Source organism: Podarcis muralis, chromosome 9 (genome assembly GCF_964188315.1).
Source record: "Podarcis muralis chromosome 9, rPodMur119.hap1.1, whole genome shotgun sequence".
In the NCBI taxonomy this organism is placed as follows: domain Eukaryota; kingdom Metazoa; phylum Chordata; class Lepidosauria; order Squamata; family Lacertidae; genus Podarcis; species Podarcis muralis.
In genome coordinates, this window is record NC_135663.1 from 62484003 (window position 1) to 62501714 (window position 17712).

A 17712-nucleotide genomic window follows, 5' to 3' on the forward strand; every position below is an offset into this window, starting at 1 on the left:
ACAGTGGGGGAAAACACCGAGCTGAGGAGGAAAAAACATATTTTTCAGACTGTGGACTAGACCATCTGAGTTGTTAATGGTGTCATTCAAGAGGGATGTATTCCAATCAATATTGTGACCTCCAAGTAACCTGCTCCCAGCAATGAAAGACTCAGTTTTCCATTCTACCTATTTGTATGTCTTGCCCATTTGTATTTTAATCAGCTCTGCCCATTAAGTGCATCCATGAGCAAACAGAAGAATCTGCTTTATGGATACTTAGCCTGCAACTCATTGCAGGCGGTACAAGAATACAAAAGTTGCAAGGCGTAACCTCCTTGTTCTCAAAATTGTTTTCCTTCAAACATAGCACGTCAAAAGAGAATTTACCAATATTGTGTCGGTGAAGTAGGGGTGGATTGGCTGAATAATAATCTTAAATGACTAGATGCTGCTGAGATGGCGGATCAATATCCTTCTCTTTTGGATTGCACTGCTGTTAATGCTGGGTAATTTAATCCCCCCCCCCCCACTTCTCTATCAGATACACTGGATGAGAAAAAGAGAGTGAAAAAGTACAGCACTTTTATTCGAACACTTCCACCAGTCAATAGGGCGACGTTGGCAGCTTTAATGGAGCACCTTTACAGGTCAGTGTGTTGGTAAATCTACTGAAAAGAAGGTATTATAACGGAAAGCTCTTTATACATCTTCTTTTAACTTTGTCAAAGGTCTGTGGGGAGAGATGAATGTTAGATCTACCAGATCATGTTCAAAATTTTATTTATATACTATCTCAGGAATCCTTGGAATGCTCTAAGGGGGAATTATCATAGTTGACATTTCCCCTCCCTTGCAGAACGCAAATCTTTCCAGGTGGGCTTCCATGTAACATCAAAATATGTTAATAAAATCACAAGAAGCAATCTCAAAACATTACTAGCGATCAGGATCACCAGATGACAACTAAAGATGAGGATCAGCACAAGCCAGTTGGCAGCTGATAGCCCTGTTATAAGAAAAAAACTGCTCCTCTTCTCTGATGGGGTATCCAAGAGCCCATATAAAGTCCTTAGGTGGGTTCCCTTTTGGTAGGAGAAAATAACAGAGGCCAACCAGAGTATATTGAGAAGCAAAGCAGCTAGTAAGCATGATCTTTACTCAAAGAACTGTTGCAACAGGGTCCCCACTCACAAACATGCAGGAGGGAGGAGAACAAAGGTGTGCAAGCCCTTATATAGACTTTTGAAACTGCCCACCCTGTAGCCCAAGACCACAACCCCAAAACATCATACATACACCACAGGAAGAGGCGGTCTACAGCAGAAATCCTGTCTGCCAGCATACCTGAAAATGGTCACTGATTGCTTTACCTGGGCAGCGTGGTCATTCTTTTGTGATGGTAAATACTTTAGTTCCTGAACCCAGGTCACAGGCTCACTCTATTCATACACAAGACAGGATTTGTAAGCAAAGGACAATGGGGAGGCTTTTGCATTTCCTTCCTCCTTGCAGAGAGAGTCAAAATGGCTTCAGGATTGTTCTCCTGTACTATTTCAGACACGTGGTTTATATACTTTTGTATGTGCTTGCCTTGTACATTTATGAATGTTTAATTTCTATTTGAGACCTTAGAATTCTTATAACAGCCCTTAGGCAATGGTGTGAATATATTGCACAATGTATTATATGACATATTATTATATTATAAAATATAATATTTTATTAACTGTAATAAGTAATAATAAGCTGTTGCAGTACTTCTGTCAGTCAGGCCCTCAGTTTCTGCCAACACCTTTCTCTTGTGCACAGCTGGTGATGTTTGGGCTACGTAAACAATGGCAGTCACCCCTGAAGGTTGAGAATAGTACTTTGCATAAGGCCATCTAGGGAACTCATGGGTGAGGCAAGATTTTAACCTGGCGGCTTCCTGGTTCGCAGCTCTTCGGCGCTATGCTCTGTCACTGCTAGCCATGACAATCCAATCCATAGCAACTGATAACTTCCAGATGCTAGTTCATTTCACTTGGTGATGGATCTTGCCAGAAGTGTATTTATTCACAAAACCTGAACATCTGTATTTTGAATTAACTGCCATGTCCCAAACTGTCTTCGGTGGCAGCCCCACATATACTGCTTCTCAAATTTGGAGGTAGCTGACATTGGAGTCACATCAGTTAGCTGTCTGGGAATTGGGAATTTCAATCTGTGTCACCATTAATATTCTACAAGTCCAGGACTATGTATGGAGTAGTTTCATACAAATATACTATTGAATGGGAGAAAGTCCACTTTCTGAGATTTCCACATTGATTTTATTTACAAAAATTCCTAGCCCTTCTAGTTGTGCAGGTATGAAATCTCACAAGCTTAGTGGTGGCAGTGTTTGTTTGCTGAATAAGGTAAAAAAAGGTAAAGGTGAAGGACCCCTGGACAGTTAGGTCTAGTCAAAGGCGACTATGGGGTTGCGGCGCTCATCTAGCTTTCAGGCCGAGGGAGTCGGCATTTGTCCACAGACAGCTTTCTGGGTCATGCGGCCAGCATGACTAAACTACTTCTGGTGCAGCGGGACACCGTGATGTAAGCTGGAGCACACAGAAACGCCATTTTCCTACCCGCCGCAGCGGTACCTATTTATCCACTTGCACTGGCGTGCTTTCAAACTGCTAGGTTGGCAGGAGCTGGGACAGAGCAATGGGAACTCACCCCGTCGCAGGGAAGCGAACCGCCGACCTTCTGATTGGCAAGCCCAAGAGGCTCAGTTGTTTAGACCACAGAACCACCCGTGTCCCCTTTGCTGAATAAGATAGCCAGTGGTCAGAAGGTGGACTCTACGTCCCTCCAGAGTATATCCCTGATTGCCAGATGGGGAGAAGAAGCAACTAGTTTTGGTGTTTTCCATAATATTGCTCTGCTTCTGACCTTCCCAAGGCAGCTGGCTTGTTCACTGTTTCAAACAGTCCTGTACCCTGGCCTAGCTGGAGGGAGCAACTTCACCATACTCTAACAATCTGTTTGTGTAAAGGCAGAACAATCTGTTCGTGTAAAAACAGGTGGCAAGAGAATGGTGAGTTAATGATCTAGGAAAAAATGAGATGCATAATTTCATTTTAATGGATGCCTGCTTTTAAGTTGAGCTGCTGTGTTGGAAATGCATGCTGTGTTGTGGGTTTGGGTTGTGGGATTCTTCCCTTACACAAGCCAATGCCTACTGAAGCCTTCTAAATGGATTTATTAACTTTGCGCAGGGTACAAAAGTGTTCGGAAATCAATCACATGGATCCACACAATCTAGCCATGGTGTTTTCGTCGTGCTTGTTTCAGACCAAAGGGCAAACCAGCGAAGAAGTCGATGTGATCGAAGACCTGATTATAAATTATGTGCATCTCTTTGATGTAAGTAACCAGCACATTTATCAGATTTCTCCAATAATATAATTTAGCAAATGGCTGAAAACAGCAATGGGGCATCTTATACAGCATTTTGTCTCTTGTTCAGAAATGCTTTCAGCAGGCCTGAAAAACACTGTTATCTCTCTCTTTGATTTTCAATCTGAAGAATTTCGACTTTAGCATTTTCTTTTTGAAGTTAGACTGACTCAGAGCAGCTAAACCTAAACTTATGGGTTGCACCCAGTGTCCTACCTTGAGGGGGGCAATCTATCTGATGGTCATCTTAGATTACCTATATGCAGGTATATCTTCTTGTCCATGATATAGTTAGCACACTGAGAGGTCCCTGCACTCAAGGAGTATACAAATTAGAAGCAGTAGTAGTGGAGACAGTAGAAGGAGGGAAAGAGAGAGTTAAAGAACATGGACAGAAGCAAACCACAGCTGCTTAAAACTGAGGGTTAGGGTTTTGTTTTGTTTTAAAAAAGTTCATTATTCACAGCAGTGACTGGTGACTGGGAGCAGCTGCCAGGACCATATAACACCGGTCCTGAAAGACCTACAGTGGCTCCCAGTACGTTTCCAAGCACAATTCAAAGTGTTGGTGCTGACCTTTAAAGCCCTAAACGGCCTCAGCCCTGTATACCTGAAGAAGCGTCTCCACTCCCAGCATTCAGCCCGGATACTGAGGTCCTCCTCCAAGGGCCTTCTTGTGGTTCCATCACTGCAAGAAGGGAAGCTACAGAGAACCAGACAGAGAGCTTTCTTGGTAGTGGCGCCCACCCTGTGGAATGTCATCCCATCCGATGTCAAGAAGATAAGTAAATAAACAACCCTTGGAAGACATCTGAAGGCAGACCTGTATAGGGAAGCTTTTGAATGTGTAATGCTTCATTATGTTTTTATACACCGTATTGGCCCGAATATAAGCCACACCCAAATATAAGCCGCACCTTTAAGATTGGTGGAGGGAAAAGAAAAAAATACCTGATTACAAATTCCTTGATGCTCCTGGCTGCATATTGGGGGGGGGGGGGAATCAACGTTGTGTTGCCAGTGACCTTTACCTTTCCTCGCTCTCTTACTTTCTGGCCTTGGGGGAGAGGATGGGGGATTACGCATGGGGTGGGCGACAGTTCGCCGTGCTCCTGGCTGCATACCATAAGGTTGCGAATATAAGCTGCACTTTTCACTGTCGGAATTTGGGGGGAAAGTGAGGCTTATATTCAGGCCAATACGGTATGTTGGAAGCCTCCCAGAGTGGCTGGGGCAGGCCAGTCAGATGGGCAAGGTACAATTATTACTATTACTATTAAGGTAAAGGTTAAAGGGACTGCTGACCATTAGGTCCAGTCGTGACTGACTCTGGGGTTGTGGCGCTCATCTCGCTTTATTGGCTGAGGGAGCCGGCGTACAGCTTCCGGGTCATGTGGCCAGCATGACTAAGCCGCTTCTGGCAAACCAGAGCAGCACACGGAAATGCCGTTTACCTTCCCGCTGGAGCAGTACCTATTTATCTACTTGCACTTTGACATGCTTTCAAACTGCTAGGTTGGCAGGAGCAGGGACCGAGCAATGGGAGCTCACCCTGTCGTGGGGATTCGAACCACCAACCTTCTGATTGGCAAGTCCTTGGCTCTGTGGTTTAACCCACAGCGCCACCCGCGTCCCATACTATTACTATTACTATTTATTTATTACATAGGCCAGGGCAGAAGTTGGGGTGGTGGCTTTTTAATTCCACTCTCCCCACCCCCAGCAGTTACTAATTCATTTTTAATACTGTTCCTTCCACTGACACCACCAAAGGAAGTTAAAATACCTATGGTGGTTAGAGACCCAGTCCGTGGATGTGCTATGGGAACAAGGGAACATTAGTGTTGGCAGATTGACACCTGCAGAGCTTTCCAGAGTCTTTGGAGTGGAGGTGCTGGAGTTGCATGTATGTTCCACCCGAATTCCCTTCAGCTGTGCTTCAGGAGGGGGTCAAAATTGCACTGTAAATCCTTTAGCGTGAACAGCAATTTTACTCTGTTTATTTTCCGAATCATAATCATCATCATCTGCATTTGGGTCTGACAGGGCCCTCAAATTGTTTCACTGTGAAATAGGAATAAAAATCTATTATTTAGAAAATTTGTTAATTCCCTTTCTGCCTCTGGGCAAGGTACTCAAAGTGATATATAACTTATAGATGCCATAAAACAACAATAAAAGCAGCAGCGATAAAACCGTACCAAAAAAAAGGGCAACAGCTAAAATACCTGCACGTCAATTTGAAATGCCTGGAGGGGGGATAAGCAGATTTTCCTCTGCACTTTAATTACACCAGCGAGATGACCTATGGGCCACATTAATGTTCTAATATAAACATTGGAACGCAAGATCACAGTAAAACAGGCAGCAATAAAAATCAAATGCATAAGAACAGGGCACGCAATTCACCAGGATATTTGCTTGTGCAATTCCTATGAAAATGAATGAGAGCTGTACAAGAGCACCATTAGCTATGATCGTGCACAGCTGCCATTTGTTTTCATGCGACTTATTTTTGAAAATTTCCTGGTAGAGATTCTGCTCAAAATGTGTAAAAACACTCACAGCTGGGGGAAAACCCTTAGCTCACCTGGGATCGGCTCTTCACTCCCTGAAAGGTATTGTCATTATTATATTTTTTTAATGTGGTGTGGTTAAACTTATCGAATACACACAGGTGTGCGTTTTAGAATTATGTATATTTAAACTGTGTGAAACGTTTCAGTAGAAAGTTCAGTTCTGGCTTCCTCAAGTTGTCCTGGTCTGCGCCTGTTCTTCAGGCTGTAGGGATAATCGGTAGCTCTCTAGCTCAGTGTTTCCCAACCGGTGTTCCGCGGCACACTAATGTGCCGCGAGACCTTGCCTGGTGTGCCGTGGGAGGGAGGCGGGCGAGTCGGGCGGCGAGAGGCGGGGCGGCGGCGGCGAGGATCCGCGTCGAGCCGGGGGCGGCTCCGCGGTGGTGGTGCCGAGGTTTCTCTCTCCATTCTCCCCTCTCACACACACACACACACAGAGGAAATAACACAGGATCAGCTGACAGGACCTGGCCAATGGGGCGGCGGCGGGGCAGCACGCGCAAAAGGGAGGAGCGCGAGACAGCGGACGAGGAGTAGGCCGGCATGTCCGGGCAGCAGCAGCAACAACAGCAGCAGCAACTCCCGGCGACGGCTCCTCAAGCCCCGGGCAACCCTACTCCCTCACTGGCCTCGGCCGCCCTCCTGCTCCACCCGCCGCCGCCTCCCCCACCGCCGCCGGCCACCTCGGCCCCGCCGCCGCCCCCTCCTCCGCCCGCTATCGCCACCACCACCACAACAGCCGCCGCCGCCTCAGCTGGGCCCATGCCTGCTGAGAGCGGCAGCAGCAGCAGCGCCCCGGCGCCCTTCCCTCACGGCGGCGACCCGGCCCTCCTGGTTCGGGAGGCGGGCGCGAAAGCCCCACCCCTCGGCGCTCGCCAGCTCCGCGCGCGTCCTTGCCTGGGCGAAGGTGCTTCTTGGACGGTAGGCTGCGGCGACCAAAGACCCCGGCGGCTGGCAGGAGGAAGCGGAGGAGGAGCGGGAGGCTGACCCCGAACTCGTGGGAGGAGGCGAGAGAGAGAAGGCGCTTGGGCAGCCACCCCAAGCCGGCGCACGCGGGCGCCCCTTTGGAGCTGCCCACCTGAGCGCACGGGACAGGAGCGGTGATTTGATTCGCGCCAGGCCACGCTTGCTGCGGAGGGAGGAGGAGAGCGGCGCCTTCCAGCCTCGTCTCGCTTCGTGACAGCACCGACCGAGCCTGAGAGGGAGCAGATCCGAGGGGGATCTCCCCCACCCAGCCACCCCCTTGCCGCCCGCCCTGCTCCTGTCGTGGCAGCTGACGAGCCGACTCGCCCTGACCTGCGGGGTCCCCCACGCCGCCTCCGCTCACGGCGGCGACCCGGCCCTGAACGAGCAGGAGAAGGAGCTCAAGCGGCACCTCAAGCGGCTCTACCCGGCCGTGGACGAGCAGGAGGAGGAGTTGGAGGAGTCCCTCAGTCCCTCGCTTTGCTGCCTCCTCCTCCCCCACCCCCAAAGCTTGGAGGTTCCCCGGCAAGGGGGAGGGGGAAAAATTGAAACTTACACTTTCGTGTGTCCCTCCCGGCGTGACGCTGCGCGCTGACGTCACGGGGCTGTAATGGTGGTGTGCCTCGAGATTTTTTTCATCAATCAAGTGTGCCTTTGCCCAAAAAAGGTTGGGAAACACTGCTCTAGCTGATGAAAGGCTGCTATCTCCCACCAGGCAATGTGGTCAAATGTGATGGAAGGTGTGAGCTGTACAGTGGTACCTCAGAAGTCGAATGGAATCTGTTCTAGAAGTCTGTTTGAATTCCAAAACGTTCAGAAACCTAAGCATGACTTCTGATTGGCTGCAGGAAGCTCCTGCAGCCAATCAGAAACCGTGGAAGCCCCATCGAACGTTCGGATTTGTGGTGTCCGGGCGCCAAAACATCCCGAGTACCTAGTTATTTGGGATCCAAGGTACGACTGTATTCAGGCAACAGGTGGAGGACCAAAGTTCCCCCAACTCTGTGGCAGACCCACATTTTTGTATCAAAACTCATTGTAGATAGAAAACTAGCATAGGGAATAGTCTCAGTTACAACCATTATCACAGTTGTTTACTTTTCACAGAAAAAGGATACTAAGAAGGCACCAAGTATAGGGAGAGTGGATGGGTGTGGGGACAAAATTAGGAGACCAATCCCTGGCATTGGTTGTGCCCAGTGTTTTTTTTCCTTAAAAAAATGTTTAGGGGTACTCTCATTTTCCTACTCATATTGAAATATTGCCCCTCAATGAGGCCAAACTTAATTCATAAAATGTTTAGGGGTATGCGTACCCCTGTGTCCCCCCAGAAAAAAAGCACTGGTTGTGCCTAAGGGCACTTCCAGACAACCTGTTGATTGAACATTTATCTTGATTTCTTTGCAGGGAGTTTAGATGATGTCAGCCATTAATAAGCATTCATTCTGATTTGTTTGTGGGGAGGTTAGATAAAGTTGCATCAAGTGTTATTCCACACTTTCCAGTACATGGCCTCATCACTTTCCTTATTGCCAAATGTCCAATCTGTGGGAGAGGTGGCCTTGTTGTGCAACTGTAATTGTGCAATGTGGTTGGCCAGTATGCGATTGAACCCCACCTGATAATAGCAACATGGAAGAAGCATCCCTGAAGAATTATTTTCAGATTATGTCTCCTCCACTATGTGTAGGCCAGGGCACTGTCTTCCTCACTTTTAAAGTTGGTGTGCCTTGCAGTGACACAGCCACTTCGATTGTTTTGTTTTATTGTATTAGGAATGGTGCAAGGTTAGATTACAATAGTAATAATAATAGAATATATTATTTATACACCAGCCACTCTGGGCAGCTCTCAACAGATTAAAAACAGAATAAAACATCAAACATTTAAAAACTTCACTAAACAAGGCTGCCTTCAGATGTCTTCTAAAAGTCAGATAGTTGTTTATTTCCTTGACATCTGTTGGGAGGGCGTTCCACAGGGCGGGCGCCACTACCCAAAAGACCCTCTGCCTGGTCCCCTGTAACCTCACTTTTCACAGTGAGGGAACCGCCAGAAGGCCTTCGGCGCTGGACCTCAGTGTCCGGGCTGAAGAGTGAGGGTGGAGTCGCTCCTTCAGGTATACTGGGCCGAGGCTGTTTAGGGCTTTAAAGGTCAACACCAACACTTTGAATTGTGCTCGGAAACGTACCGGGAGCCAATGCAGGTCTTTCAGGACCAGTGTTATATGGTCTGGGCAGCCGCTCCTAGTCATCAGTCTAGCTGCCGAATTCTGGATCAATTATAGTTTCCGGGTCACCTTCAAAGGTAGTGCTAAGTTTTGGGTGAACATATCAGACGACACAGCGATTCTTCAAACAGCCCTTGTTTATTCACAGGCCAGAACAGAACTGAACTGAAGGCTTCAGTCAGCCTGGTTATATAGAGCTCCAGTACAATGTAACTGTAACAATTTTCTAAAACTATCCAATCACTGAACGTCACTTTCGATCCCTTATTTGCATAACTATCTACAGTATCCCCCTGCTGGCCCAGGGTGAGAACTTCAGTACATAACAGGTAGCCCCACATAGAGCACATTGCAGTAGTCCAAGCGGGAGTTAACTAGAGCATGCACCACGCTGGTGAGACAGTCTGTGGGCAATGCATTATATATAAGGCTGCCTCTGAAGGCAGTTCAGGAAGCTTAGCTGATGCAGAATTATGGCAAGAAAGTCTGAGTATCTGATACCAATCCTGGCCCAAGTGCCCTGACTGCGCATTAGTTTCTGAGCCAAATACAAAGTGCTGTTTTTGACCTATTAAACCTTAAACACCTCGGTACCACAATACCCCAAGGACTGCCTCTCCCCATCTGAACTGACCCAGACCCTGCAACCACCATCCGAGGCCCTTCTTTGTGTGCTTCCTCCAGGAGAGGAAGGTGGCAACATGAGAACAGCCCGTTTCGGCAGTGGCTCCCCATTTCTGAAATGCTCTCCTCAGCGAGGTTTGGCTGGCGTCTTCATTATACAATTTTAGGCACCAGGTGAAAACATTCTTCTTCAACCAGGCCTTGGCATCCGATACCCTTAAATTTGTTTTGGGAGGGGGGATTATTGGTTTGTTTCTGCTCTTCTTTTTATTATGTGTGTTTGTTTAATTGTATTTTTATGTTGTGAACTGTCCTGAGATCTACAGATGAAAGGTGGCATACAAATTGTAGTAGTAGTAGTAGTAGTAGTAATAAATAATAAAAAGGTAAAGGGAACCCTGACCATTAGGTCCAGTCGTGGCCAACTTTGGGGTTGTGGCGCTCATCTCGCTTTATTGGCTGAGGGAGCCGGTGTACAGCTTCCGGGTCATGTGGTCAGCATGACTAAGCCGCTTCTGGCGAACCAGAGCAGCACACGGAAATGCCGTTTACCTTCCTGCCAGAGTGGGACCTATTTATCTACTTGCACTTTGAGGTGCTTTCGAACTGCTAGGTGGGCAGGAGCAGGAACCGAGCAACGGGAGCTCACCCTGTCACGGGCACTGTGACCTTAAAGTCCTAATTTCTCCATTATGTGACTCTTTCAAACATAGTGATGTTGTGGGTTTAGCTGCAGAATTCACGGGTTGAAAGTTGGCATACAAATTGTAGTAGTAGTAGTAGTAATAAATAATAGAGGCACCAATATTGCCATTTTTTTATGAACAGGTGCATGAAGATCAGGTGAAACAAATGGATATTGAAAATAGCTTTATTACCAAATGGAAGGATACTCAGGTGAGTAATGATGTTTCCTTCCTTGTTCAGGGGAAGAGCGGTCACTCAGCAGTAAGGCAAATATTTTGCAAGCGGAAAGGCAGGTAGGGGTGGGACTGACTTTTGCCTCAAACCCTGATGGTCAGTTTCAACAATACTGAGCTAAATGGAGCAGTGATCTGCCTCTGTATGTGGCATTATCTATTTTAAAAAGAAAGTCAGAATGGAGCCAATATCCAGCTGTTTTATGCAAACTATTCAGGTGATGCATCTGTGTGTCGGTTGCATGAGCCAACCTTCTCTGTTAACCTTCAAAAGTCAAAAATAAAAGTATATAGATGTTACAGTACATTTTATACAGCACCTATCTGTATAGAAGTGAAAAGCAGCTGGCAATACGAAAATTAACAGCAGTTTTTTGTCTGGTAGGAGCAGTAAATCTATCTTCAGAGTGATTAAAAATAGAAAGCCAAATTAAAAATAAAACTCGTTTAGCCCAAACTTCTATTTCAACTCAAAGAAAAATCTCCTACTTCTCATGTCACTTATGATGACCTTGTTTTCCGTTCCAGTTGGCACTTCGTTAACGGTTCTTCATTTTTTTTCCTGCCCACCAAACACTTTGCCAGCTGTTTTTGTTTGCTGCCGTAATTTGCAACACATTTTTTCCCTTCCTCGAATGCTCAGTTGTTTACATACGCCCAGTGGAAATCAAATGTCAACTTCATTCTTTCCTCCAACCTTTTCCCCCGTAATATCATCTAAAAAGCAAATTTCACCAGGAAATAGGCTTTTTCTGAATTGTTGCCAGTATAATTAAGAAGCTTTCTTCAAAGTCGCTTTGTAATGTTTCCCCCCCCCTCGCAAATGATTCCATTAGTTTCAATTCTCAGAAGGCACTGTGACCTTAAAGTCCTAATTTCTCCATTATGTGACTCTTTCAAACATAGTGATGTTGTGGGTTTAGCTGCAGAAAATGCAGTATTTCTACAGAAAATTCCTCTAAATAAAGTCTCATTGTTTCCAATAGATGCAGTTAGAATCCTAGAAGCACAGATATATTTCTCCATCCCATGGGAAATTTACCCTCCCCAATTCATGCACTGTAACAATCCCCCACTCTCATGTTGGGCAACACCCACAATTTGTTACATGTGTGGAGCACCCCTGGCAATCTGAACTGGTCAAAGCTAATAGTGGTGTTAATAGGAAATCCTGTCTTCCTCCATTCTTTTGCATGTGTAGTTTGATTTCCTCCCTGAAATTCTACATCCTGTCAGGAAGAGACTTCCTCCTCCTTCAGGTTTTTGGTGATGAGGGGCTTGTGTGACCCCACAGTTCCCTAAGGAGTTGAATAACCACACAGGACAACTGTATATTGGGTGGTCTGGCCTTGAATATGGCCACAACGTCATTAGTTACAGTAGAGAACGGTTTGGCGTTGACATTGGGTAGAGCCATTCCTGTTCCACTCCAGCCCATCTTCTGGAAGTGCATCTAAGGGTAAACCACATATGGGGAAAGGGTGCCCAAGACCTATATCAAATCTGTGCCCCAAACGTGGCAACGGATGTAGCCACATGTGCTCAGTTTACCATGTATAAGAAAGGAACATTGCGTGTGGAGCAGTGTTAGAAACTGAGATATGAAAGCTCAGAGCTGAATAGCACCTTAAACCTAGGTTAAGCCACTTCCACGATAACATAGGAGGTGGGGTTGAGGGCTTCACGCTCCTCCCCCACTCTTGCGGGGGCTGGCTCCAGCCCCCGCAATAGCAGAGGGAATCCCCGGCCGCATCATACCCCGGGCCAGCCAATCGGCTGGCTCCGGGGGCAGGGCCTTGGCTATTTAAACCTGCTGCAGCTGAGGCTCCTTCTCTTTCCCTTGCTCCAGCTGCCCAAGGTGGCGCTCTACAGAGATGGTGGCGTGCATCTTTCCGATGCGGGAAATGATGTTTGGCTGAGCGATATTATTTCAGGAATTAGGGATTGGTTACAGGTTTGAGGGTATTGGCAGCGAGCCTGGCTCGAGTGGCGGTTAGGCATTGGTGGGGGTACTGTCCTATTGTTATGCAAATGAAGGGGGAAGGAGTGCCATCACCTTCCCCTAAACAAAAAGGTAGTCCGGTAAGGGATTCTGGGGGACGTGGCCTTGTCCTAAGCCTAAGGAGGTGTGGGCCCACGGCACGCCACCACGCGGTGACACCGGGGGGAGGTCCTAGTTGACGTGCCTTAGCAGGACTCCTCTCACTGGTGATTAACCCTCCCGGCCTTCAAGCCGGTTAGTAGCTAGGACCAATGCCTAAGCCAATACCGCTCAATTCCTGTAATCAATAAAGTTGTGGCCTAATTCGACCCATTAATCTGAATTCTTGTGTCCTGTGTCTTTATTTCCTCAGGGGGAGGCGGGAACTCACCACGCAATGGGTGCAACAATGGAATGTCTAGGCACACTTTTTTATAGCAAGAATTACTGCTCACCAATCAAGTGGTGGGCGGGGTTTGTGACCTGGTGTGGGCTTCCCCAAGCTTGGGTGATACGCCCACCTTTGGGCTGTCCATCACTCCCCCCCCACCTGGTTGACCAATCGGTGGCTGGCTGGGGGGCGGAGCGAGGGCCAGATAAGGGCAGGCTCCTGCCGACCGTCTCCTCATGCGCGGTCTTGGGTGGCAATTTTAGGCCTTGGGCGGTATCCTATAGTCTGTCTTCGGAATGGGGGGGTAGCATTATTATGCACCCCCATGCGGCGGTGTTTGCAGGGCCCGTTAAAGGGTGATTGTGGGAGTCACTGGCCCTGAGTGGTGTTGTAAGATCGAACTCCCAATATCGGTGAAGTGGGAGGCATGCTGTGTAAATTTCTCGTTTTGCAGTGTCCCTCACATCCTGCACATCCTCAGACCCAAATGGGGATGTGAGGGATGCCCTCTAGTGCCTAAGCCAAGGTTTCCTACATCTGAAATCAATAAAGTTGTGGTCTAATTTACCCCATACATCATTGTGTCGTGTCTCCTTATTCTGGGCTGGGGGGGTTAGCGCATGGGCTCGCAATACAAAGCTGAAAATGAATGAACTGCGGCTAAAATATTATGTTCATTTTTCACATGGTCTAGTCCTTCCCCTGCCCACCCCCTAATATTCTTAAGAGGGTCTCTTCTCCAGTCTTCAGAGAGTAGCTGGAAGTGGGGGAGGCAGAAAAAGGTCCTCCTTTCCTTCCACTCTGCAGTTTTAATCTGAAATCTTAGGCGCAGTACTGCACCCAGAGCTCAGAAACTGCTTGCATGAATGAAATTACCCATCGCAAAACACACCTAGAACAGTGGGAGTTTCGAACACTGGTGTGGAGTTTGGTTGTATGGGAATACCCTGTGCCCCCCTCAGATTTGCATGCAAGAGGAAAGCATGAGTCTGGATTATCTCTTTAACATTTCCATTTTTTACATATTATTCTAGGTTTCCCAGGCAGGAGACATGCTAATTGAAGTTTATGTGGAAAGAAAGGAGCCAGACTGCAGCATTATAATACGGGTTTGGATCATTTATTTTTCTATACTCTTTCAACCCAGGGTGGCACCCTTTTTCTACCAAGGACTGCTTTACCTATGGGTAATCTGTTGTGTGTGTGTGTGTGTGTGTGTGTGTGGCACAGGTGAGACCCAATGATGAGCAGAGAGAAAACTGTTCAGGATTGACTAATCTGGATTAAAGACTGACGTTCTTCAGTTTTCGCCATGGCTACCGTCAAATTAAAATGACCATGCCTACTAATATCTACTCAGAAGCAAGACCCATGGGTTTGTTGGTGTTGCTCTCAAACCCCAACACAGAGGTGTTTTTTATAATAATAATAATAATAATAATAATAATAATAATAATAATAATAATACAGTTACTCTTTTGGAAAGCAAAATAAATTTATTCCTTTCTGACTTTAGTGTGCTCTATGCGTGGATGTACACACATAGCAAAAGCATACCAGTTTGTTCTCATATGGTGAACCAAACGTCATTTCCCCAAGCCATACAACTAGGAATTTTTTTAAAAAACAAAAATTCAACCATTTATTTATATCAAATGAAATATTGTCGCTTTCCATTATTCTTTAAGCATATAGAATAAAGGAGGGAAATTGCTTTTAAAAGCCAGGAGAAATACGCAGTAAATGAGCAGAAATCCTATGATAGAATTTTTCTTCTAGACTTTGAGAAATGTTTAATTAAGTAAGAATGCTATGGTAAGAATGCTCTCTGTTTTTCTAAAACAATATGAGTCCTTTCCAATATTTTGTTACCCAGTTAATGATGAATTGGCTAAAAACATTGATAAATGTATCAACATTGTTTTGCAGTTGCCCTTGCTGTAGAAGTTGGGCAGGTCTTTGTCCTGTGACTGAGAGCATAAACCTCCAGCACAATTTACGGTCTTAGGGCCCATTTTAATGATTTCAGGACTATTTGTGGTCTTCCATGCAGGTGTCGCCAATAATGGAAGCCGAAGAATTGACAAATGACATATTGGGAATAAAAAACATCACACCCCATAAAGATGATATGTGGGCTACATTTGAAGTGATTGAAAGTGGAGAGCTAGGTTTGTGACTTCTCTTTTTTTGGTGTTGTCTTTGTATATCTGTATTTATTCGTTCTGTGATGTTTTCATTGTATAAAAGGCTGTGGTAGTTTGTTTTGAACATTATTTTTTTGGAATAAATGCAAATATTAAATCTAATTGGATTGCCCAGAGCTGTTGCACAGTGCTGAGGGCTACCTTAGCCATATCATCTTGACTTCTTTATGACTTCTGTGATATACATGCAGTGCTTTTTTTCAGGGGGTACTTAAGGGTATCACTTCAGAATGCAGATAGAGGAATGCTGAGGTCCAGAAAAACCCCACTGTATACATTTAATCTTGGACCTCAGCATTCCTCTACAGTGGTACCTTGGGCTAAGTACTTAATTCGTTCCGGAGGTCTGTTCTTAACCTGAAACTGTTCTTAACCTGAAGCACCACTTTAGCTAATGGGGCCTCCCGCTGCTGTCGCACTGCCAGAGCACAATTTCTGATCTCATCCTGAAGCAAAGTTCTTAACCTGAGGTAATATTTCTGGGTTAGTGGAGTCTGTAACCTGAAGCATATGTAACCTGAAGCGTATGTAACCCGAGGTACCTCTGTATCTGCATTCTGAAGTGATACCACCTTGAGGCATCTCAGTAGGACCTTGGACCAACCTTGGATAACGACCTTCAGGTGCAATTCAGCTCTGTGGGGAGTTAAATATTAAAAACAGAAAATAGAAAAGAATCTCAGTTCAAATTAGAATTTGTTTAACTGGCTGAAACCAAATTCTGAGAAGAGAAGTATATTAAAACCTTACATTTTCAAGAAAGCAATTTCCGTCTGATATTTATTGTTGGATTGGAACAAATAGCTCTCTTGCTGTTTACCGGAAGACACATAATGACCTTGGGAGCAAAATAATGGTATATGTAAGTTTGACAGCTTAGATGTCTGAAATATTGGAACTGAAATATTAAAGATAAACTGGATTATTTACATATATACCAGCAGAAATAATTGGCAAAATTATCTGGTCTTATACAGAGGGATTGCTGTAAAAATGGGATCTCTAGTATATAATTTATTTTTATTTTTTTCCTGCAGTAATTTCTATATGATGGATAGTTTGCAAATGAGGTGTGTTGCCAGTAAAATAACTAATGCATTTCAATAGGATGATTTATGTACCATATAATCCATCATGACAGATGGTCTTCAACGCAACTATAAATAAAGCAGTAGGTGTTTGCTCTGGGAGCACACACATTCTTAGTGGATGTGTCTTGTTTTGCTGCTTTTTTTTACTGAAGCTTCTGCTTTAAGGTGGAACTGAAGATAAGATGTTATATTTGTGTGAGGGTTAATTGTCATTAAGTTTAACTGGTTTTGGAAGACAGCTGCTGTAAGGGTTAAACAAAACCCTTTATTTATCTTCTTTTCTTCTTTTTTTTACTCCTCCTAAGGCAATACCCCCCCTCCAAAAACTGCTATAATTTTTCAGAAGCTTTTACTGTGTAAACATGCAACAATTCATTCTATAATCAGTTTTCTGCCCTGCCAACAAGGGAGTGTGTGTTTTATGTTGTAAAGACCTGTAAACACTGAAGAACTCGCTGGAGAATTGCCATGTTGGGTGGCATCCCAGCTCAAGACTGGGATGTAGCCTGGTTCACATTTCATGCTAAGCCAGACCATGGTTTAGCACAGTGTGGGGGCTCATGGAAAGAAAATCACAACTGCTTTGCTCCTTCCCGGTTGGAGCTCTGTGCTGAGTTAAGGCATGACTTGGCTTAGCATGTTGTCCCAACCTGGACTCGTGGTTTGGCTCTCTCCAAATACAGTCGTACCTTAGTTGTCGAACGGAATCCATTTTGGAAGTCTGTACGACTTCTGAAAACATTTGGAAACCAAGACACAGCTTCCGATTGGCTGCAGGAGCTTCCTGCACTCAGTCGGAAGCTGGGGAAACCACATCAGACGTTTGGCTTCCAAAGAACATTTGCAAACCGGAACACTCACTTCTGGGTTCGCGGCTTTCGGGAACCAAAATGGACGAGTACCAGGGCGTTCGACAACCAAGGTACGAAAGTAACCAAGATTTGTCCTATGGTTTGCAGTTCGTGATTTGTCTGATTTGTCGTGATTTGCCCAGGATCAGACAAACCAAACCATGGCTTAGCTCAGAGTAGCAGCAAAATGACCAGAGAGTGGCTGCAATCTCTTTCCATATTTATGCCAAGCCATGGCTTGGCTTAGCATGGCATTTGAACCAAGCCATTGTCACAAGGCCTATTGGGGTGTTTTAGCTCACACAATTCCCTGACTGTGTCCACTGACTCCTCCTCGTGTTGGCTTCCGAAGGAGAATTGCTGGGTGGGAGGGGGGATGACATCATGCAGCATGTGATGTCACACATGAGACGTCAGGATGTCAGAGGAGCTCAAGGTGGAGCAGAATGTGGTGCCACATGACTTTAATG

The 17712-nt window shown here is 45.8% G+C and overlaps 1 protein-coding gene across 3 annotated transcripts in view; it reads left to right on the forward strand.

Moving 5' to 3' along the window:
* Window positions 1–17712, forward strand: part of ARAP2 (ArfGAP with RhoGAP domain, ankyrin repeat and PH domain 2) — a 133271-nt gene that overhangs the window by 94318 nt on the left and 21241 nt on the right. For all 3 annotated transcript variants that reach the window (XM_077934400.1, XM_077934397.1, XM_028743802.2), the window contains 5 exons: window positions 524–629; window positions 3228–3375; window positions 10630–10698; window positions 14128–14202; window positions 15147–15264. In XM_077934400.1, the coding sequence (XP_077790526.1) occupies window positions 524–629; window positions 3228–3375; window positions 10630–10698; window positions 14128–14202; window positions 15147–15264 (516 nt within the window). The remainder of the gene's footprint in view (window positions 1–523; window positions 630–3227; window positions 3376–10629; window positions 10699–14127; window positions 14203–15146; window positions 15265–17712) is intronic.